Source organism: Antedon mediterranea, chromosome 8 (genome assembly GCF_964355755.1).
Source record: "Antedon mediterranea chromosome 8, ecAntMedi1.1, whole genome shotgun sequence".
Lineage (NCBI taxonomy): Eukaryota > Metazoa > Echinodermata > Crinoidea > Comatulida > Antedonidae > Antedon > Antedon mediterranea.
In genome coordinates this window covers 25,396,671-25,420,007 of record NC_092677.1, presented here as the reverse complement: position 1 = coordinate 25,420,007, position 23,337 = coordinate 25,396,671, and the positions used below count along the sequence as shown (strand labels likewise).

Below are 23,337 nucleotides of genomic sequence, written 5' to 3'. Positions count from 1 at the left end.
CGCATAGATAAATTACCTGTGAATAACATTGGGAGATGAATTCTTACAAGCTAAAGATTATAATGAAATGATAACGAATAGAAATAATGTTAAATAATTTAGCATTATAAAAGGTTGTCAGACATAATTAATTACGTAATATTTTTATGTTTTTAATGTAATGGTGTGTTCGCCATTAAGTGACAACTAAAGTAGAGAGAAAATGATTAAATGCACCTTTAAGTAGACTGCACCTTTAAAGTGACTACATTACGTAGCTATATACAGTCCCTTTAATTCTTTCATTATTACTTTGCATTAATATATGATGAGTCGATGAGATAATCTACGTACATTTTAAATTATGTAATAATTATCAATATTCGGTGCATAGGACTCTTTTATTATGTAAATTGACTATATTGTATATGCACTATTTATTTATTTATTTATTTTTCAGTCAATATAACAATATTTATACTGTACACCCAGTTCATTTTATTACTGAATTTGTATAATATTCTTTCACAAACTCTTTTCAAATTATATATTTTTATGGCCGACTTCTGTCGTAAACGACAATGTCAATTAGTCTTACATTCATCTGAATGATGACTAAGCCAGGATTGTTTAAAGCACATTTGGTTGGTCAAGGGCTTCTCTCGTCCAGTGCCCACCTTAACCAGAGGAGAGGAATAACCCAATACGTCTGAGGCAGATACTAGATGCAGGGGCTGCCATAAGAGTCAACAGTGCTGATTTCAATTGCCTAACAGGACCCTAGCTCCATATACAGCACCCGGTATTCCCAGATAGTCTCCCATCCAAGCTCTAACCAGGCCAAATATTGCTTAACTTCGGTGATCTGACAAGAACCTGTACCATATATAGACTTTAATTAAATTAATTCAATTACCAGTTGTGTAATCACAATTAATTTAATACGTTAATCTATGTTTCATTCATGTTTCTATGGAAACCAGTCTCAAACAACCAACCAGTTAAAATAAATATTTAATTAACAAGGAAAGATTAATTGAATAAAATTAATGAATATGATGTGTATCTATAATATTATAAGTATCTTTGATATCAAATAGAGTCCAAGGTTTGTAAAGGAATATGAGGTGACGTTTTGAAAAGACTCTCTTGAGCTCTGTCCACACTATCAAAGCATGATGTGCCTAAATACAGTAGTGATATGACATCATTGTGTTTATATATGGGCACATCACATTTTTTTGTCAAATAAAGTTTGATAGTGAAGACAGAGCTTTACAAACATTCTGCTATATCCAAACCGTAGCTCTACCTCTTCTATCGATCCATTTTGTTTCCAAAATACAGACTATGGTATTGAAGCAGTATTATATTGTTTGAAGGTTTGCATGGCGAAATCAAATGTTGACGATCAAAGTATATTGATCAAAACGTCGAGAAACTCAACAGTTCTTTTCAGAACTAATACACGTGGTGTACCGCAAACTTTATATCAACAAGAAGCAGTATTGCTACTATACATTATTATAGCATATTTTGGCCGTCTTAGAGAACATTAGCAGACAATCCCGATCATAAGGAGTACATTTATAGTGTGTTGAGCTGCTTGACGACCCTGTGAATATTTCTGTGGCTGCTCCATCAGTCTGCTTTCGTAGTACCATATTTCTCCCAGAGTTCTGATGCTTTCACAAGCATTACTTCACAGTTCTCAGATGGAACCTGACAGAGATCAAAGAACATGATTCAGAAACCAGAAATGGTGTTGGTAGTCTACAAGTGCTTTCTTTGCACACAGCAAATCCACTGTGTATTACAAGCTCTTTGTCAGACATGTTTTCTATTTCATGCCTTAAAAATAATGGTTTGTGGACTGTACCATTTACAGAGAGGGGTGTTCAATGAATTTTCTACTTTTTGAGTAAATCTTGCTTTTCGAGGGGAATATGGCATTTGTCGGTTTATCCAGGTAAGCTAGGCACGAAATAGACAGTCTAAAGTTTTTAAGGACAAAGGTACTATACATAGAGGATATTTAAAAGATTCCTAGGGTTTTATCAATTTTATTTGTTTTAATTGTTATGGAAATATTATGATTCAGAATTGTATTATCTAATACAAGAGTGAGAGACTAAACAAATATAATATAAGAAAACATACATTTGCTAGAAAATTCAGCAGATCTTCTCGACTCTTTTTACTTCTTAGTTGCATTTTATACGTCAGAAAAACAGCTACAGCAACAAAGACGAGGAATTTATGTGACCCACCGATAAACCTGTCCCATATCCTAGAAAAAAGTGTTTTTTTAGGGTAAATAGTTAATTATTGATTCCTACAACCCGCTTATAAACTAGCTATCCCTATTTAAAGGTTTAGAAAGTATGACTTTAGTTATAGGCTTTTAATAGGCAAGATATTACCACTTGCTATGTGTTGAAAATACATTATTGATTAGGGTGTACTTTGTGAACTATACCATTGTGTGGAGAGGGGTAACATTTTTAAATTTTGAGTTATATGTCACTCTTGCAGGGGAATAGTCTATTGTCAGTTTATCCATGTAAGCTAGGCACAAAATAGACTACACATTACCTTTCAACTGTACTGACTGGGAAAACTGATGCAAACATTGACTGGAACCACTTTTCATACGGCAGACTCTTGCAACATCTTAGAATCGTAAGGTGTTCAATTAAAGCAGGGTCCTCCTTTGATAGATAGCAGAGAAATGAAGATGGCTAGAAAAATTTAAATATATTTAAATGAAGTGTTCACCTGTTCTTATCTACTTATCAAGACTTTCTACACTATCAAACTTTATGTGACAACAAAAATGTGATGTGCCCATATAAGAACATGATGATGTTGTATCACTACCATATCACACTTTCTTGTTTGTGATATTTACCTCCGCCAAGGAGGTTATATTTTCACCCCTGTATGTTTGATTGTGTGTCTGTCTGTCTGTTTGTGAACAGCCTGGAGGCCACAGTTTTCATCCTAATATGGCCAAATTGGGCCACAATGATCTATGCCCCAAAAGCTTGGACGAGTTCGACTTTGAGGGGAAAAGGTCATAGGTCAAGGTCGCAACTAAACAAAAAATCTATTTTACTGCCTAGAGACCACAGTTTTTATCCAACAATGTAGTGTGCAGTTAGCCTATTTAAACTTAGACTAATAAAAAAGAATTAAAAAAATATATATATATTTTCCGGGGACATTTTATAAAGGGGAATTTTACAGTAGGTGGAGGTTTGTACTCTCGGAGTACCCTCTACTTTAATGTATTTTAATGTTCTTCTTTTTGAAATGTATTCCTCTCTTCGGAGAGAGAAGCTAATGTTGGTTTATCCAGGTAAGCTAGCCATGAAATAGACTATAAAAGCTAGTAAGACTCAAAATTTTAACTGAACAAAGAGAGAGGCTAGTGTTGGTTTATCCAGGTAAGCTAGCCATGAAATAGACTATATAAGCTAATAAGACTCAAAATTTTAACTGAACAAAGAGAGAGGCTAGTGTTAGTTTATCCAGGTAAGCTAGGCATGAAATAGACTATATAAGCTAGTAAGACTCAAAATTTTAACTGAACAAAGAGAGAGGCTAGTGTTGGTTTATCCAGGTAAGCCAGGCACGAAATAAAGCTAGTATGAATATCTTAACCATCTTTTACCATTGTATCCAACAATTCGGAATGCTTTTCACGTAGTTGATATATTCTAAAGGTCAACCAATAGGCTTCATGCAAGTCCTCCGTCATTTCGCAGGCCGCATTTGCTAAATCAATGTAAACGGCCGCGTCTTCAATGTCATTCTGAAATTAAATGTGACAATTAGGACTTGTAGTATATATATCATTTTACACCATTTTATCCCAAAAGAATTCAGATAAAATTTGAATAAATTAAATGATACATTACTGTATATCCTCGTGTATAATCCCACCTTGTGTATAATTCCTCCTTGTATATAATCCCACCTTGTGTATAATCCCACCCCCTACTTTATGTCTGATTTCACAAACAGGCATATCCATTTCTAGATGCATTTTTACAAGAAATGTTACCAATCATTTTTTTCTTGAACCAGGGTTTCTCCGGGTACAGTCCCACCTCCCAAAGTCAGGCCAATTTTTGTTCTAGGTGGGTGGGATTAAACCACAGTACATACGGTATTTCCGCAAAGATGAAGTGATGATCTTATGCACTTGTCAATTGTATGACCCACTATACGACCCCCGGGAGAGGTGCGTCATTTGTCCGATGTGCGTCATACTTTTGAATACCATGATGCACCCGTGCGTCAAAACGGTGACTTACCTTTAGGTGACCATGACGCACCCATTTTGACGCACTGTGACCATGTTGTTTATGATATGGTGGGTGGTAAAGTGACGGACATTGACACACCTTGTTCATTGATGTGACGTATACCATCTAGGTTTTTTGACGCACCCCTGCGTCAGGAATTATTTGTAAATGACGCACCCATGACGCACCTCTCCCGGGGGTCGTATAGTGGGTCATACAATTGACAAGTGCATTACCAGACAGCTCTCCTCAAGTGGTAACAATCCTTCTTGTAAAAGATACATCTTAAAAATAACGTCATCCTGTGGAGTTTTGTCATTGATAATATTCATGACCTTTAGTGACCTTTGCAGGTCATTGCATTGTTCTGACCTCTGTTGCCATACAAACTGATGTACTGATTGATGAACTGGGAGAATATCTATATGAAAAAAATAAAAATGGGAATGAATGTTCTTATCACAACAGGCAGTAGTAAGACGAAAGCTGTTTATTCTTGTTTCCTTATTTAGAATAGAAGGATTAGGGTAAGGCTATCTTATTCAGTAACAAAAAGTTACACAAATAAATATACTTTGTTCTTACCAAGCAACACCTTCCACACCAGTTGACGATACATCACTGGAACTGGGAACCGCTGACAGAACACTGCCAGCTTTTGGTCATCTAACAATTTATTAGAGAAAAGATATTAATTTTAACATTTAGTATTTCACAAATAATTCCTGGTCCTGGCCACCAGACCTGACAAACTCAGACCAGTAATGTATTACTATTACTATTTAGTTAGTTTAGGATAGGCTCTACGAGGTTGATCTACGATATCTACTAGACACAGGAGGAGGAGAGGCCGATCACATACGTAGACAATTTAGAGAAAAGATATTAATTTTAACATTAAGTATTTCACAAATAATTCCTGGGAGCCTCTCTGTTACCGTAACAGAGAGGCCTCCATCTCTCTGCATAGACTTCGTGCAGGTCTGCTGCATGCTAGACTAGCTAGAGAGCCTAGTAGCTAGTAAGTAGGCTCAGTCTTACTAGGAATCTAGGATGGTCTTCTCCTTTTTTTAACACCACACAAAAAACCTACCAAGAGGATCATCTTTAAGGAGAATTTGCAATGATTTCTTTTCCTCAACTCCACGAAATCCAACCTTTTCATAATAATGTGACCGGAAATTCCTATCATCTGTCATTTGCTCAGAAATGTTTTGCCAAGTCTACGTCGCTAGGCCCTCCATGCTTGAAACATTTCGCTCACTCGTGATGCTCTCGTACCGTGACAGGATGAGTTCGTCTGGTGTGTGTATTATAGCCTTGCTAATTTTGTTGTTGTTTTGATTCGAGCGCCCTCATGTGTAAGGAATGCGAGAAGTTACGTAACACACGTGTGTACCTAAATAATTATTATCATAACGTACAAAATGTAGGGTCTATTATCGACATTTTGAAATTGACAGAAAGGTGATTTTAGTTAAAAGAAACTAATTGCACGTATACATTTATATATATGAAAGGAAATTATAGGCCTAAGTATACAGGACCAGCCCACCTTGGTTGGGTGGATCTATTAGAATTTTGAAAAATATAGTTGCGAAATTGGAAGTCACCAGGACCAACCCCTGCATATATCCAAAATTGAACTTGACTCTCTAAATGTATGTCTTTCCAAAAAAAACCCAAAAAACACTTTATATTTATTAAAAAAACCAAAAACGTAGAGTTCGAACTCCAGCTAATAGAGCAATAGTAACTGGAGCTCTACTCGTTATGCCACCACAATGTGCCCGAGTGAAGCGTGATGACAACATAATATATTCTTATACGCGCTTCATATTACGTCATTCTTTATCGTTACTTCATAAATGTGCATATTCATGAACGTAATTTTGAGTAAACGAATCTAGTTTTAACCTTGCTATAAAGAAGATGACCGGATAGCTCAGTCGGCAGCGTCGTGTTGATAACAGAAGAAACACGAATTCATGGGATCGAATCGATCCATGAAAGTCGGTGGAATAGATTGAAAGCTATGCGAGCTTCTGTGTTTGGGGTTCACTCTCCTTTCCACCACACAACACATCATAAGGCGATCATCAAAGCATCTGATGTTATGGTACCCTAAGGCTGCGAGAGAGCCTTTCCGTGCTAGAGGCAAGGGAGCACACCATAATATTTTTTTCTTCTGTGGCTACCTGCCTTCTTTCTCTATCTCGTAAATTTATGTTTGGCACCCTCAATTTTAAGAACACCACCTGAGTTATGTAGAAAATTAGGAACAAATAAATAGAAACGTGTAAAGATGCCGATGACTAGCCTGGCTAGTGCATCATTCTCTATTTTGTTTAAATACATATGCAATGCATTATTGCAATAAATAATTTCAAAAAAGTTTTGTAATATATTAAATAAATCTTACATTTTTGCATAAATGAATTGTTTAAAAGAATAGGCTCTCATGATGTTTTTGATTTTATTTTAATAAAAATAATTTTGGGATCCGTTCCCAAATAATATATAATAATAATAATAATATTTATTTGGAACAACACTTTTTTAACAGTGGCACACATGCGTAGATGGTGCGTCCATACCAATTACAAAATTCAATACAAAAACAATGAAAAATAAAAACTGAAACGAAAATAAAACATATTTGAGATAGACATAAAATTTGACTCGACGCTATTACAAAACTTATTTAAAAACTAAAACTACACTAATATACAACTACTAATTTTGCAACAGCAATGGAAAAGAAAACACTTTTAAAAAAAAAATAAAACAGTTCAAATTTGTAATACAATTGCATTTCTTAATTTCCAAGCACGGCTTGTGTACATTTTACAATAACTGTCAAATACAGCATAAATGTCGTGAGAGTTATTTTTATGGAATAACGTGCTTCCTAGGACATATTGAACCTTAATAGATAGGTCACCAGAAATAAAATTTACCCAAGTATCTACACAATTTATTGCAATAAGTTTATGTTGAAGTGTTTGTAATTCTTCCATTCTAATACAATGTAACTTATTACAAATAAACAGGAAATGTTTAACATCTATATTTCATAAAAAAGATTTCTTTAAAGATGTGTACCGCCCTCTATGTAGTCTGACAACGATCGAACGACAGCCTCGTGTGAACCCTATTTATGTTACTTCCGGTTTCTGAAAAGCAAAACAAGGAGTTTTCTGAGCTTGAATTTAGAGAGTGCGAAATAGGTGTAATATTTAGAACGGGAAAACTAAAAATAAATCATGGATAACTTTTCACGAACATGTCGATTATTAAGGTGAATCTCTGCACTTTATGGTAGGTCTTTTAAAATATTTTACTGAGGTTACTACTAGCCTAGGAGCCTAGCCTACTAGAGGCCTAGGCTAGCTAGCCTATAGGCTATTGTGTTATTTTATGTGCCTGCAAGTTACAGTACGCAAGCCTAACTTTTCTAGTAAGTAGGCCTAGCTAGCCTTTGTGTATATGCGGGCTGCCTATCTAGCCTAGCTAACTAACGTAGGATTCTGCAGGCCAGTGAGTGGCTAGACCACCGAGGTAAAGAAAGGGTCGCTGTATGTTTATGGTTATGAATATGCCGTAGTAGTACTCTATATGCACGCATAGTCTCTCCAAAAAGTATGCAAACAATTAGTTTTTGTCCTGTTGAGCAGGTAAATAAATAGGCCTAGCTAGGCGCCTAGCCTAGATCAACTCTTTTTTTGTGTAAAAATAAAATTGTCTGAATTTTGAATATATATATTATTATACAAATAGTAAATACAAAAGACAGTGATGACTTTCTTCTTCTGGCTAATCAGATAACTGTATTTTAAACATTTTACCACATTGTATCTATGTCTCTCATCTTCATTTTAAAATCTCATTATTTCTGTTAGCTAGGTTGGCTGAAATTGCACAATAATATAAATTCAAGCACCTACAGTATTATCTTGTTTGATTATTTGATTAACACTAACAACACTCCAAATGTGATCTGACAATTATTCAAATTCAGAATAGTAAGCCAAGAATTTCCAATAAGTCAACACAGGATTCAACTATTGATCAATGCAGTAGTTACTAATTATGAAAAAAAAATGTTTTTTTAATTAAAATAATTAAGTTTTTAAAAAAAGGTATATTGTAAAGTATTTTCACACCGACCTTTACCCTTGGGAATAAAATGTAAAGGTTATTTCAACCATTTTAATTGATTTTAATTGAAATGCATTCTATTTGATATACCTATTAATAATTCAACCTTTTCAATTTTTAATTAGCATTTGAGACTGCAAAGAAAAGACAAATTTATTTTAAAAAAAACAGATGCAAAAAAAGTTTATTAAGAAACAGTAGGATATTCTGAAAATCAATAAATATTACATTCAATTTTAAGTGCAGGAAAAACTAAATCATTTTAATAAAACATCAAACAATTTGCGTTTTAAAATATTAAATTTTCTAAAGCTGTTAGAACAATTGATATAGCAAGTCACAGACTGTATAGTAGTATCCAGTAAATTACACTTTGATTGTATTTATCAGGGCCGTAGTCGGCATGAGGCAGACGAAGCACTCGCCTTCTCTGAAAATTTCCACCCACCTCAATTCCCCAGCACAGATTGCCATAAATATTAATAATTATATTTAAAGCATCTTTGCCTCATACTTCTTTTAACCTTTCGCTATGGCCTTGCCTATTGTGATGCAAAGACTAATTTTTAATAATATTTTTTTTATTATTAAAATGCGTCACTATTCTTCTCGTAGTTGGCTAGTTAAAATTGGTGTGACACTGTGAGATCATAGTATGGGCACATGAGCTAAGTACTGTAACTTACTTAAGTCTCTTTCGTGCCTAGCTTACATGGATAAACCAACATTACCCTCTCTCCGAAGGGAGGAATACATTTTGAAAAGAAGAACATTAATACAAATTAAAATATCACACGCCCGTCAGATAATGGTATGTTAAATACTAATATTAATTATTACTGTACATAGCACCTTCCTATTTATGTGTGTTGGAGGCACTTTTAGTTCTAAGATAATTCATAATTGTTTAAATAAATATGTTTTAAAATAATTTAAGGTCATTTTGATCCTTAATGTGTTGTATGGAAGATAATACCACCAATAAATGCCAATATTTCTAAATCACTGTTTAGCAAATGTTTTAAATTTACAAATGGAACAAACAGTTTTTTTTATATTCTGTCGTCTATCTTTGCTAACATACCGTACAGTTTATTGTGATTTATCTAGTGAAAAATAACCATTTAATTAGTCCACAGCAGGTAGTTTGTATTTATTTTGGGCAAGCAAGCAACGGGCATGTGGACTTGGTGTATTAATGTTGGGCTAGTGAGAGCTGTTGCGAGAACAAACCTACTATACCAACTTGTTGTAATCCTGACCATATGTTGTTGTTCTCTTGAATTCTAATAAATAATTTTCTTTGTTTAATACATTTCAAAATTTCTTTGTACTTTGTTACACAATTGTCAATATATTGTACTGGTGAAATGTTGAGATGTGGGAAGTCGTTAATTACTAGCAGCCGTTAACACTGACAATGTAATTCTTTAAATTGATTATTAAACACCTTATACAAAAGATCAGATGTTGTAGCACACACAGAAGAGGAGTGTCTATTCTATTAAAAAGACCTATTCTATTGTCTTGACTTGAACACCTTATCGCCCATTTAATGGATATTGTTTAACAATTATTGAAATCTGAAAGTGTAGGCACGTGTTAGCTCTAATTGTCTTTTCGGTTTGTTTATTGTGATTTGGTCACATGTCAATCTTTAACCAGCTGTATTATCAAACGAGAATTGTATTGTCTGTATGTATTGTTGTGATTCGCCAATAAGCTTTTGACTGCAATTGCGTACCATAGCAGAAAGTGACCATTGTTCTGTACTAGTACAGTCATTTTGTAAGTTGAGCATTCATAATAAATTTTTAGAAGACTGGATGAGAAAGTGATTACATATTGTGTGGAAGAATTTCTGTTGGAAATATAATATTATTATCATCTTCAATTTATAAAGTAAGATATTTAATTTTTATTTCATGACTATATTTCTTTAGCCTGTATACCATATTATACTTGTAAATGTATTAATTGCTATGCTTCTAATCTTATGTTCTCAATTCTCAAATCAGTGACCCCAAGTTGACCTCTATACTCTACAGACATTTGACCCTAATTGGAAAACATTAAGGACAAACCTTATCCAATAAGCAGCTTGGCCTGCCTCTATTTCTCTTGTCTCTCAGGGCTAATGCCAAATACACATTTCCTCAGATTCGACATACTGTTTTCTCATATTTTTAATCTAGCTGTTTTTATACAATACATCTGTTGGATTTAATTCTATCTGCTGGTGCGATCCTCTGAATACTGGGCAGGATGATATAGCCTAAAGTTGCCACAAAATTGTTGTTTATATACTGTAAAAGGCATTTCCTGTTAGATGTTTCATGTTAGAAGAGATGCTGGATAGAGATGTAAGCTTATTTACCATTTACATTACTGTTATCAAGCCTGTGGCCAGGATGGTTTTACACTCTAAAACTATCAAACTAGTTTGTGTGATGTGCCCAAATATGGTAGTGTCACATGATTAAGTGTCTGATCTAAAGCTCTGTCTACACTATCAAACTAGTTTGACAAAAAAAAAATATGGTAGTGATATGCCCAAATATGTTAGTGATATGACATCATCATGTTCAATGCACATCATAATGTTTTAATAGTGTAGACAGAGCTATATTTTTAAATAATGTACAGTAGGCTGGTAGGAAGGTGCCCTTTCCCCCCAAAATCACAACAAACTTAGAATATTGTTATGTGTTATGATATGGACTTTGTTCTGAAATAAAAGTGAATTGATTATACTGTAATACCATACCTCCCACAGCTATTCTTTAGTTTGAAAAGAAATATTCATAGAACAGCAGTGTTTGTTTACTGTACTCTCGACCCCTATTCAAATTTTGGTTTATTTTTTTGCGGAAAACATCCATTTTGTTTGGTTCGTTCCTGGTCAGATATTCATGAATAGTTATGATCTAGATTGAGTACAGTATATTTGACAGAGATGGTTTATTTCATCATCCTATTATTTAATACATAATAATGTACTGTACTGTACCCAAATATGGTAGTGATATGCCCAAATATGTTAGTGATATGCCCAAATATGGTAGTGATATGCCCAATGTTAGTGATATGCCCAAATATGTTAGTGATATGCCCAAATATGTTAGTGATATGCCCAAATATGTTAGTGATTGATATGACATTATCATGTACATGAGCACACATCACATTTTGTTACATAAAGTTTGATAGTGTAGATAGAGCTTTATACACTAATCTTATCTTAGTTTTTATAGTTCTGTATGTCTTATTGATTATTGAACATCGTCATAGATGGTGAGTTGGGTTGGTTGCATATTTGTTTTAGCTGACGCACAATAATTCAGAATTGTGACTTTGTATTAACTGTAGTAGCCAGGAACTAATTGTGTTTTAATTAATCCATATCGTTTCCTTTGTACAGTACAGGTATTCCATTGAAATTATCAGTTACGTACAGTGCAGTATAGCATTTGTGTTGCTTGACCTAATAATGAGTGAATGGTGTGTAAACAGTTCTTCTGGGTTTAGAGAGGTTAAGGTTTTCCCATGACACATGGCCTACAGTAGGGTATATATTTCTTTATGTACAGAGGCCCCTGGCCTGTTTACATTTATATTCAAAACATTTAATAAGTTTAATACGGTCTTAAATTTGTATACACACTTTGTACATTTTATAGATAATAAACAAGACATTTTCTTACAAAAATCGCCGCTCATCTGACAATAACAACTGTCTACATGCATCTCAATATTTATCAGCCCCTAATGTTTTCATAGACTCTCTTTTCCCAGACGTGCTTTAGGGTGTGCAAATGCCCAGTCCGAGTTTCCAAATACCCAGCCTCAGTACTGTAAACTATAAGCTACCGACTGGTAACTGTTTCCTAATGCTTCCGTTCTCTTGTATACATAACTACCTAAAGGAGCGGCGCGGAAAACGCTTTGGCTGTGTTTACAAAACTTTATTAAGCACTCGGATCACCAATCAATCAATCAATAATTTTTTATTTCTCAAATAAAAACAAAATACAGTTACATTTTCTAGAAATAATGGATAATAAATGATAAAAAGGGGTACCCCACTGCAGCTGTCACCAGAAAACCCGAACATCCTCTAATCTAGTCATCTGAACACTGGAACTGTATCAAAGGCACCAGATAACAATTTAAATTTTTGCGGGAACGTACAGTAGTATGACTTAAATAGAATTCATTACATTTTTAGAAAAAGTTGACTCTCTCAGTCTTACGCCCGTATTCTTAAACCGGACTTTAGTCGTAGTTCGAGCTAAAACTAAAAAAATGACGTCATTTTAATTCATAAACCGAACTTCAACTAAATCACCGACTAAATCAGGCCAACCTCGACTAAATCGAGATGGATTTTGATCGATTTTTTTAGTCCTGGAGGGGGCAGACTAAATGGTCGACTAAATGGTTTTTAAACGATGTTTATAAAAAATGTAACAGTCATTGAGTTGTTATATTGGCCAGATATTGAAGAATGAAATATCTATATTTATATTAGCTTAATTAAATATACATTGGTATAAATTATAATAATGAAAATCATCTTTATTTACAACTGTATACAAATTACATTATTTTCTTCGCCAAGTCCGACTTGAGCTACGTCACGCCATAGCGACAATGGGAGATGCGGCAATTCACCACGCGATGGAATGTTTAGGGGGCCTAGCGCTTTCTTGTCACGCTATGAAGTGCGTGGTTCGTGGCGATCATACTTTGTTGGGGGCCTAGAAAATATAAAAGTTACCTTACCGCCATGGTTCCTAAATATATTTTTAAAATTTTATTTGTTGTTAATCAAATATACTTCACTGTTAAATTAATACTGATATTGTTCTAATAATTAACGATTAAAATTATTTTTCATGTATATAGTCCTGATGCGTAAAAAGTGTTGTAAGAAATGGAAAGTGATATCAATGCGCAAAATTTCGTCTGCTCCTCAATACTCTCTTGTCATTGGCCAATGTATAGCCTTTGTTACCCAGACGTGTGCAACTCGACTAAAAGCTCGACTTCATTAAGTCGAACTGCAAACTTCGACTACTTCGTTTTTGAATCGAATTTGAAGTAATAGCTCGAACTACGACTTTTCCAAGTCGAACTTCGAACTACGACTAAAGTCCGGTTTAAGAATACGGGCGTTAGTTGTGCGCAGTGCTGACTGTAAGTAAAATAGATTTAGTGTGTGTACAGTAGATAATGATACATCCATGAATAATCTTGATCTTGCTTGAGCCTGCTTCCTGTATAATAGATTAAAAATTACAATTGTCATATCATAGAATACTAAAGTTTAGTATTCTATGATATGACAATTGTATGACAAATCATGTTCAGTATTGTCAAGTAAAATATGAATCAATACATAACATACTGTACTGTATTGTACTCTTAGTCTTAGTGTCTCATTCTCATCCCTTTAGGTATCCTATCCCAGCACGATGGTCCAATGTTAATAGTATATCTACAGTATATCGGCATATCACCGACATGCTCGTGAAAAAAGACCTGTAGAGTTATAGGTACAATTAGAACTCCTCTTTAAGTGACATTTCAGGGAAGACTCCTATTCAGAGGACACTACCCCTATTAAATAAAGGACACCCCTATTAAAGGGACACCACCCCTATATTGAGGGGATGCCCTATTAGGAGGACACCACCCCTATTAAAAAAAGGGGACACCTCTATTCAGGGTATGTTCCTATTCAGAGGACACCCCAATTCACAGGATACCCCTACTCAGAGGACACCCCTATTTAGAGGACATCCCTATTCACAGGACACCCCTATTCAGAGAACACCCCTATTCAGAGAACACCCCTATTCAGAGAACACCCCTATTCAGAAGACACACCTATTCAGGGGACACCCCTCCAAAGGTTCCCTCTTAATAGAAGTTACTGTATTTAAAAATGACTAATAGATTTTCTACTTAACATCAATGGCGGATCCAGGATTTTGAAATAGGGAAAAAAGAGGGGAATCTACCTTGTACTGTACACACATGTAAAAATTACTGTCCCTTTACTTTACTGTAAGTCCCTTTAATGCCTGTAGCAATATTGTACATTTGATATACCAAACTTAAATAAGGTCAAACAGCACTTACCTGTATAACACTTATGATGATTTTTATAACAAGTGGTACTTTGATATCTTATTTAATTCTATAACAAAGGTACTCAATTACAGTAGCATAAACAATTTTAAACAATTGTTGATTCACTCTTACAGTACATTGTAAACATGTTTATAAGAAACTTACTAGTTCAAATTCATATTTATTATATTACATAATTTTTTAAGATAGATAAGACACTTTATTGCAATTCACAAACAAAAATTTAATTACAATTTTACATAATTCCTTCCGTTGTGTTGAGAAATTGTTATTTTAAATTGTTGTCAAGCGATATATTACTACAGTACTATGAATGTAAATGCTTTATTTCCTGTACTTTTTAACAAAATGTAATTAAAATTTTACATACACTTCTTTTTTTTGTAAATTGTGTTTAGAAATTGTTATTTTAAATTGTTGTCATTGTTTGTCAAGCGATATATTACTATAGTACTATGAATGTATTTAATGCTTTATTTTCTGTACTTTTTCCCAAATAGTTTTTTTTATAAGAATGAGTAATTTTCACAAATAATAGGCTTGTATTTTTTTTTCTCTGCGTGTATCTAAACTTCAAAGTCAAAATAGTAGAATGCTATATTTCCCCCTGTATGTATGTACATGTATTTGTGATTGTTGATATCCTGATTGCGAATAATACAAGTTTATTTGTATGCAGTTTACATAATACCTGGCTTTCCTTAGTACATCACAATAACGTTTATTCAGAATACAGCACTTTACCACTGCTGTGCATATGATGATACAATAAGCATCAATTCTGTAGTTTAAATAGTCATATTGTGTCACAGCCATGATCAACACAATGAAAAGAACATAAAGGAAACTGATTATGTCTATTCATCCTTCAATTCAACATTTCTATAAAGCCTTTGTTGGCTTCTGAAATATCCTACATACTGTAGCTGTAGACTAAGCATAATATTTTCTTTATAGAATAGGATCGTCAGACGCTTTTTTCACTTGAGCTCATGTGTGTCCTCTTCTGACGAGATGTAATGTTGGAGCTACTTAAAAAGTGCTGCAGAATGTTTCTTTTATTGATTTTAGAATATTTCATGGTTTTTTGTTTTTTATAAAACTCTTTGAGGGTCATCTGCATTATTAGTATTAAGGCCCATTCACACTAGGACGATAACGATCGACGATAAATATATAAGCATGCATTTTTTTAACATAAAACAAAAGAAATTAGAAAGGGTTTCGTTCTAGGACTATAGGATAATCATTTATGCTGTCTTTGATAAAAATAATATTTTAAAAATTCCAATCAAATGACGTCATAATAAATAAAAACAATAAAATCGTTGTATTGTCACAATATCATTGCTCTTACTAATCATGACGTCATTTGATTGGACGTGTGAAAATATAATTTTCATCAAAGGAAGCATAGATGGTTATTCCATAGTTCCAGAATGAAGAGGTTTTATATTTCTTTTATTTTATGTATGAAAAATGCAAATTATTGTCTATTATCGTCGATCGTTATCGTCCTAGTGTGAATGGGCCTTTAGACAACCATTATTATTGACTTTTGCAAAGTAATGATTTTAAATCCACAAGAAAAAGCATCTAATTCTAAATCACACAGTTCAAGGACTCATTGTGTTAGTATTGGACTGTATTGAGATTTCAATAATCTCTTTTTAAGCCAGATTTACAAAGTTCATACTTTACATTTAAATACCTTTTGTACCATATGTTGAATGGATAGTACAGTGTATGTACATTGATTATATAAGATTTGTAACATATGGTTTTGTACAGTACAAGTAGTTTTATAGTACAAAAGTGGAATCAGCTTATAAAGCTCTGTCTACACTATCAAACTTTATGTGACGAAAACATTTGATATGCCCAACTATGGACATGATGATGTCATGTCACTACCATATTTGGGCACATCACATTTTTTGTCACAAAAAGTTTGATAGTGGAGACAGAAATTAAGTCTTTTTTCCTTTTGACAAACTGTATAGTACAGTACAGTAGGTGAAAGTTAAGCACGGTGTAAAGGCATTATTTGGATTAAATAAACTGTTGTGGGGTTAAAAATAACCCAAACCAATTAATGGGTTTTTAGGGATCATTTAAACATTTTCTACTCCTGAATTAGATAAAATAATGATTACATAAAAAAGGTGTGCAAAATAATTAACAGGTTAAATGTAGTTAGCTACAACTCGAATATAAAATTGTATTGTAACATCCCTATCAGATAATGGTACTACTGTATATTCATAATAATATTCATTAATCAGATTAATGTATTGTTTTTACATTTTATTTTTGTAGATATTCCTGCTTTGTATTGATGTGAATCATAGCCTGATTTTTTAAACCACAAGGATTTTAAGTCCTTGACTGCAGCTGGGTTAAACGGCCCTTTGAGGGTGCTGTCCTGCTGCTGTCAAACTTTTGCGCAATCTGCAAAGATGACAAAAGTATTACAATCATGTTTTCTACAGTATTGTCTTCCCTCTCGCAACCAAGCGCTGATAATGGCGTACGTTTGGTTGCTTCAGATGAACTATATCAAAGGTGTATTCTTAAATTATGTCCCTGAACAGCAGGGCACGCTAGAGGTCGCGGAAGATGACCTCGAGGAGATACAAGAACAAGAAGTATTATCATGGGCTGTAAAAATCAAACTAAATACGCATAGAAAAGAACAAAATAGAACTAATATGGACGAAAAAGCTGAGCTGATTTCCTTAGATACTGGACTACTTAATTACGGACAAGTGGGTGAACTTTCTGAACATTATTTGTTTGTGCACGAGAACTACAACCAGTCATTAAACCGCTCTCTCGATACGGAGCAGACAGAGGTTATACGTGCAGATGTTGAAAAAGCGTTGGATGAACACGAAGAAATTATGTGGTACATTCAACAGACGATACGAAGGCGAACTAAAAGAGAGTTCCGTGATCCGGGATATATACGTCAATGGCATTTGGTAAGTCTTCTATAACAATGTGTTACGCCCATATGGACATGATGATGTCATATCACTACCATATTTGGACACATGCCATATTACAGTACGCATACATACAGTGACTATACATGTTTTGTTTGTCTTTTTTTGTTGCATTTTCCATGTTTTTGCATGTCAAATCATTTTTAACTGAAATACAGACGTTTTTTAGTTAAAAAAAAAAATTTGACTTCCAGTCAAAGTTTTCGATCAGAACATATCTCATAATGCAACGCGCTTGTTTGGCTACTCTGTATGCTATAATCATAAAACTTTCTCGCAATCTGTGTGAGAACACCTTCTGAACCGTGATGAGTTGTAAACAATCCTAATTAGCATCATGCATAATGCACTAATTAGCATCATGCATAATGCATACTCGTGGTTTGAAATCTTTGTTTACTTTTGCTTGCAACGATTTCCCAGACAAAATGTAATCAAATTAATTTACGTTAATTACGTAAACTTTTGGCTCGAATTTTCGACTTAAAGTGAATAACTTTAATATTACTTTGATATGGCCACAATTTAAATATAGAATATTTTGACCTTCATTTTTTGTTTTTCAAGGGGCAATACATCTTTAACATACACAATTCAGCTGCTGCTGCTAGATTTTTTGTGAATTATTAAAAAAAAAATATAGCGAAAATAAAATATTGGTACTGTAGTACAGGTAATGCTGCATCACAGTACAGCAGTGTATACTGTAGCTGCTTTCGTTTGTATTGTTTACAATAAAATTGATTTATTGAATATTATCTGCACATAACATTATTGTATGATGAGAGCACTGCGAGTATTATTATACTGTAGTTGCTTTGCACTGTGACTTTCTACAGGCTGTTAAAGTTGTAATATAAACATATTCATGTCTAATGTTAATTCTCCTTAATATAATTACAGTACATGTCCATTCTTAACATAATATTAAGCTCTGTTTACACTATCAAAAAACGTGTGATGTGCCCAAATATGGTAGTGATATGCTTAAATATGGTAGTGATATCATTCCTGTACTCGGGAAAGGAAAACATCATTCTTTTGTCCTATCAGAATCTGATGTTCTACTGCAGATACTTTTTTTGGTTAAATAGCTTAAAGTGTGATGTGCCCAAATATAGTAGTGATGTGCCCAAATATGGTAGTGATATGCTTAAATATGGTAGTGATATAATTTCTGTACTCGGGAAAGGAAAACATCATTCTTTTGTCCTATCAGAATCTGATGTTCTACTGCAGATAATTTTTTTGGTTAAATAGCTTAAAGTGTGATGTGCCCAAATATAGTAGTGATGTGCCCAAATATGGTAGTGATATGCTTAAATATGGTAGTGATATAATTTCTGTACTCGGGAAAGGAAAACATCATTCTTTTGTCCTATCAGAATCTGATGTTCTACTGCAGATAATTTTTTTGGTTAAATAGCTTAAAGTGTGATGTGCCCAAATATAGTAGTGATGTGCCCAAATATGGTAGTGATATGCTTAAATATGGTAGTGATATCATTCCTGTACTCGGGAAAGGAAAACATCATTCTTTTGTCCTATCAGAATCTGATGTTCTACTGCAGATACTTTTTTTAGTTAAATAGCTTAAAGTGTGATGTGCCCAAATATAGTAGTGATGTGCCCAAATATTAATATACAATGTCAGTAAATACAGTTTAATGATATACAGTAGTTCAACACAAGTCTATATTATAAGCGTGCCGTAAGAAATTTGACCAATCATGATGATGAGATCACCCAAACTGTTGCTTGTTAATGTTTGTGATTGGTCAACTGTACAGGTGCAGTACATTGTGCCGAGAACAGTATGTCATTTTATTGCGTCAAAGTTAAAACCAAGCGTACGGTACTCTGGCGGTCTATTTTTGAAACCAATTTCTTTAAAAAACTTTTAAAAATAAAACTCTAATTTTTTTCAGGATAATATTCTGTGCTCTATTTCTAACTCTTTGGAAATTATGATAAAAGGAAATAAATAGTTTATGGGACCATAAAATGAAGTGCCACATAGTTATTTTTAAATCATTGTTAAAAAACGGTAAACATGAATAGACTGGTTTAATGAATCGAAACAGGTTACAATACAGTTACTAAAGTAATGACTAAAATAATACATTATGTAATTTAGCTAAATTTATACTTTAATAATAGCCACTCTATTTTTCTAAGATTGACCCAATTATAAACACTTTTAAAACACAAGATTATTATATTATTATTATTAATGAGATATTTCGGAGCTACAACTAGTTTAAACTTGTGAGTGACTTTGCAGTTTTTAGTAACAAAAGATTAATCAAGCAAATTATTAGCAAAACTTTTAAAGTGACAATATTGCATTCAAGTAATACACATAATTTTACTGTAGCTTGTTTCAGTGATAAGTTTAAATTATTAAAGGCATAAATTAAAAGTATCAATAAAAATTATTTTACTGCAGTAACTACTGTACATTTGTTTACTGTTTAAACCTGTTTATGAAATTATTTTAGGAAGCTTTTTCCGTATTCATCATTATACAGCCTACTGTTTATTGCAGTGAATGACACATAAACAAAGAAAGAAAATGTACAGTAATTACTGCAGTAACTGCAGTAAAATAATGTTGACCTTATAAACTGCAATAAACACTGTAAGGATAAACTGTACCGATAACTACTGTATGCAGTATCAACTTGATGAGTAAAGAAAAATAAATGTTCTGCAGTCAGTCAGTGCAAAATAAAAGTATAAATAGAAAATAAAAAGGAAAAAATAAAACAATTTTATTATAAGGAAACGGATTGTACAAAAAGAAACTAAAGAGCAAAAAGTACAATACTTAACTTAGATGGAGTGTCAATATTTTATTTTTAGTGTTTTATTAACCATTTTACCTAAAATTATGATCCTGATTTAATTGTTTTTTGAAAGTTGTAATATAAATTTAAAGTCTCCATGCAGCAGTTAAATGTCGTTTTATACAATGATGATACAAAATACAGATATAAAAATAAAAAGGCCTAGAATGAACAGAAATTACATTTGCAAAATTAACAAATTACCGAACTATTTACAGCTAAAGTATGTCTACACTATCAAACTTTATGAGATGTGCCCATATATGGACATGATGATGTCATATCACTACCATATTTAGGAATATCACTACCATATTTAGCACATCACACTTTTTTTGTCAAACTACTTTGATAGTGTAGACAGAGCTTAACACTGTGCTACTGTACTGTTATAAGACACTATACTTCTCATAATACAGTAGTTTCAGTAAATCTGTTTCATGTTTGAAATATGCAACATATTGTACGTGATGATATTGACAACAATATCTGATCTTTGAAACAGTGATGAATATTGATGTCACATTCTTCACGATTTGTTTGTACATTTTGTGCTTTAATTTTAATATGCATTTTTTACAGTATGTGCAATCATAAGTCACGATTCGGCTCATATCGTGATATTACACGCTATATAATCGTAGAATGTTTGGCTCTTAAGCTCTGTCTATACTATCAAACAAATTTGACAAAAAAAAGTGTGATATGACCAAATATGGTAGGAATATGCACAAATATGGTAGTGATATGACATCATCATGTCCATATATGGGCACATTACATAAATTTGATAGTGTAGACAGAGCTTTAGTGATCCATTAAAACTAACCCTTGAACATACAGTAATTAGATGTTGGACTACGTACAGTTCAATCTAGCAGTGTCTGTTTAAGTAGCCATCAAAACTGTGCTTACCATTATGACATAAATATTCAGTATCAATAATATTTTAAAATATGATGAACAGAAAGCAATGAAATAATAGGAGAAACATAACCTTTAAATGCTAAGTACAATATTACTGCAGTGTAATAAAACAAACTGAGAAAAAAAAAGGTTCAAAATGGATTCATCTTCAGGATTGAATTTGCAATGTAATAGTACTATACTAATAATATTATTAATGTGGCACACATACTGTACCACTTTATATAAGAGTGCTCATGACACTTACAAAAAAAAATCAAATCAATACAAAATCTACTGTAGCTTAATTATACCAAAAGAAGTACTAATAATATTATTAATATGGAGCACATATTGTACCACTTTATATAAGAGTGCTCATGACACTTACAAAAAAAAATCAAATCAATACAATTTATCTACTGTACTGTAGCTTAATTATACCAAAAGAGTGTATGAGTTTTTATACAGGTATTACTATTCTTATCAAAGTTTTAAAATAGTGGACTTTCTGTCCAGTTTAAGCATGGAGGTACTGTATACATGGCGCAATGCTTTGAACGTTGGATTACTGATCAAGAAATCGTGGTTCGAATCCAACTCTTGTTGCATTACTTGTATCTACTGTAGGCAAGACTGTTTACCTGCATTTGCCTCTCTCCAACTAGGAGTATATAATAAAATGGGTATTGGTTAAACTGGGGCAATAATGTGCAGGGCATTAAGAGGTTGCTTATATGCGCTATACGAATGAACTATTTAAAGTATTATTGTTATTACCTGTACCTCCATGGTTTAAGCATGGACCTATAAATTGAATATGTCCATGGTTTAAATAGTTACTTTTCACAATTGCACAAATAAGATAAGAAAAGAAACAGGAACTATAGTACTGCTTAGAAAAATAAAAGGAACCTGGACAAAATGTATTGGATGCTATAAAGATAAGTCTGTTTGTTAGTTGTACTAAACTGATACCAACTAGCACACTACTTTTCGGACAAATGAAAAAAATTACAGTGTAATTTATCAATCAATTCACATTACAATGCTTTTATCATATACTCATTTAATATCAGGCTTCCCTTTGTTTATTTATTCTTCTATAATAATAGAATAATTGAAGATGCATCTCTTAAGCTTGGTTCCCACTAGAACGTAATGCAAGGACGTAAACGCAACGCAAGCGTTTTAACCAATGACAAGCAAAGTTATAGACAGTTAGCAATCACAAGCGAATAATCCATCGCATGAGATTGGTCAACTCACTTGCGTTGCGTTACGTCCTTGCGTTGCGTCGCTAGTGGGAACCAAGCATAAACGATTGCACATACTGTACATATGACATGTTACTTACAAACCATCAAGAAAGGACATGGACATGATTAAGAACCTGATTTAAATTTAAGGGCAGTTTTGAAAAAAATGGCTCCAAATTGGGACATATTGATTTTTTTTTCTGAAAATGAAAGTTGCATATATTACTACCATTTATGTCTTATTATGTTGACACAAGGTTACATTCTAGGGAACAAATCAAGGATCTGACAAAACAATTTGATTAACCTTTTTTTTATGTTTAATACAAAAAAAAACAATTTAATTTTTTGAGAAAAATATGTAAACACTTCTTTTGATTTTTATAAGTATTTATTAGTATTTACCCCGGTGAACTGGTTCACACAATAGCCCATGTATCAGGGGGATTACCACCTATCTGATAGGACAGTGATTAATTCTCTATTGGTAATCCTTGGCCACATTGCCTAAAGACATAAAATAAAATAAAAAAATAAAAAAAATAAAACAATATTTGTAAGTTTCAACTGTCAGTACACTAATTGGATAACAGAAAAAATACAATTTTTTTACATACAGTACAGTAGACAAGGATAGAAAAAATAAAATAAATAAAGAAAAACAAAGACAAATTAATATTGTATTTATTAATTTCTTTTCCTA

General features: G+C 33.1%; 2 protein-coding genes across 2 annotated transcripts in view; one reads left to right on the top strand and one right to left on the bottom strand.

The window, feature by feature from the left end:
* Positions 1–302: 302 nt before the first annotated feature.
* LOC140056385 (TBC1 domain family member 7-like) lies at positions 303–5,585 on the bottom strand. The gene is made up of 7 exons (XM_072101746.1): positions 5,386–5,585; positions 4,878–4,958; positions 4,529–4,713; positions 3,656–3,796; positions 2,575–2,720; positions 2,140–2,269; positions 303–1,701 (listed from the first exon to the last, which is right to left on the bottom strand). The coding sequence occupies exons 1-7, from the start codon at positions 5,489–5,491 to the stop codon at positions 1,621–1,623; spliced, it is 870 nt and encodes a 289-aa protein (XP_071957847.1). The 5' UTR covers positions 5,492–5,585; the 3' UTR covers positions 303–1,620.
* Positions 5,586–7,479: 1,894 nt separating this feature from the next.
* Positions 7,480–23,337, top strand: part of LOC140057514 (proprotein convertase subtilisin/kexin type 7-like) — a 67,746-nt gene continuing 51,888 nt past the window's right edge. Inside the window, exons 1-2 of the mRNA XM_072103209.1 lie at positions 7,480–7,613; positions 16,932–17,596. Of these exons, the coding sequence (XP_071959310.1) occupies positions 17,072–17,596 (525 nt within the window). The 5' untranslated portion in view covers positions 7,480–7,613; positions 16,932–17,071. The remainder of the gene's footprint in view (positions 7,614–16,931; positions 17,597–23,337) is intronic.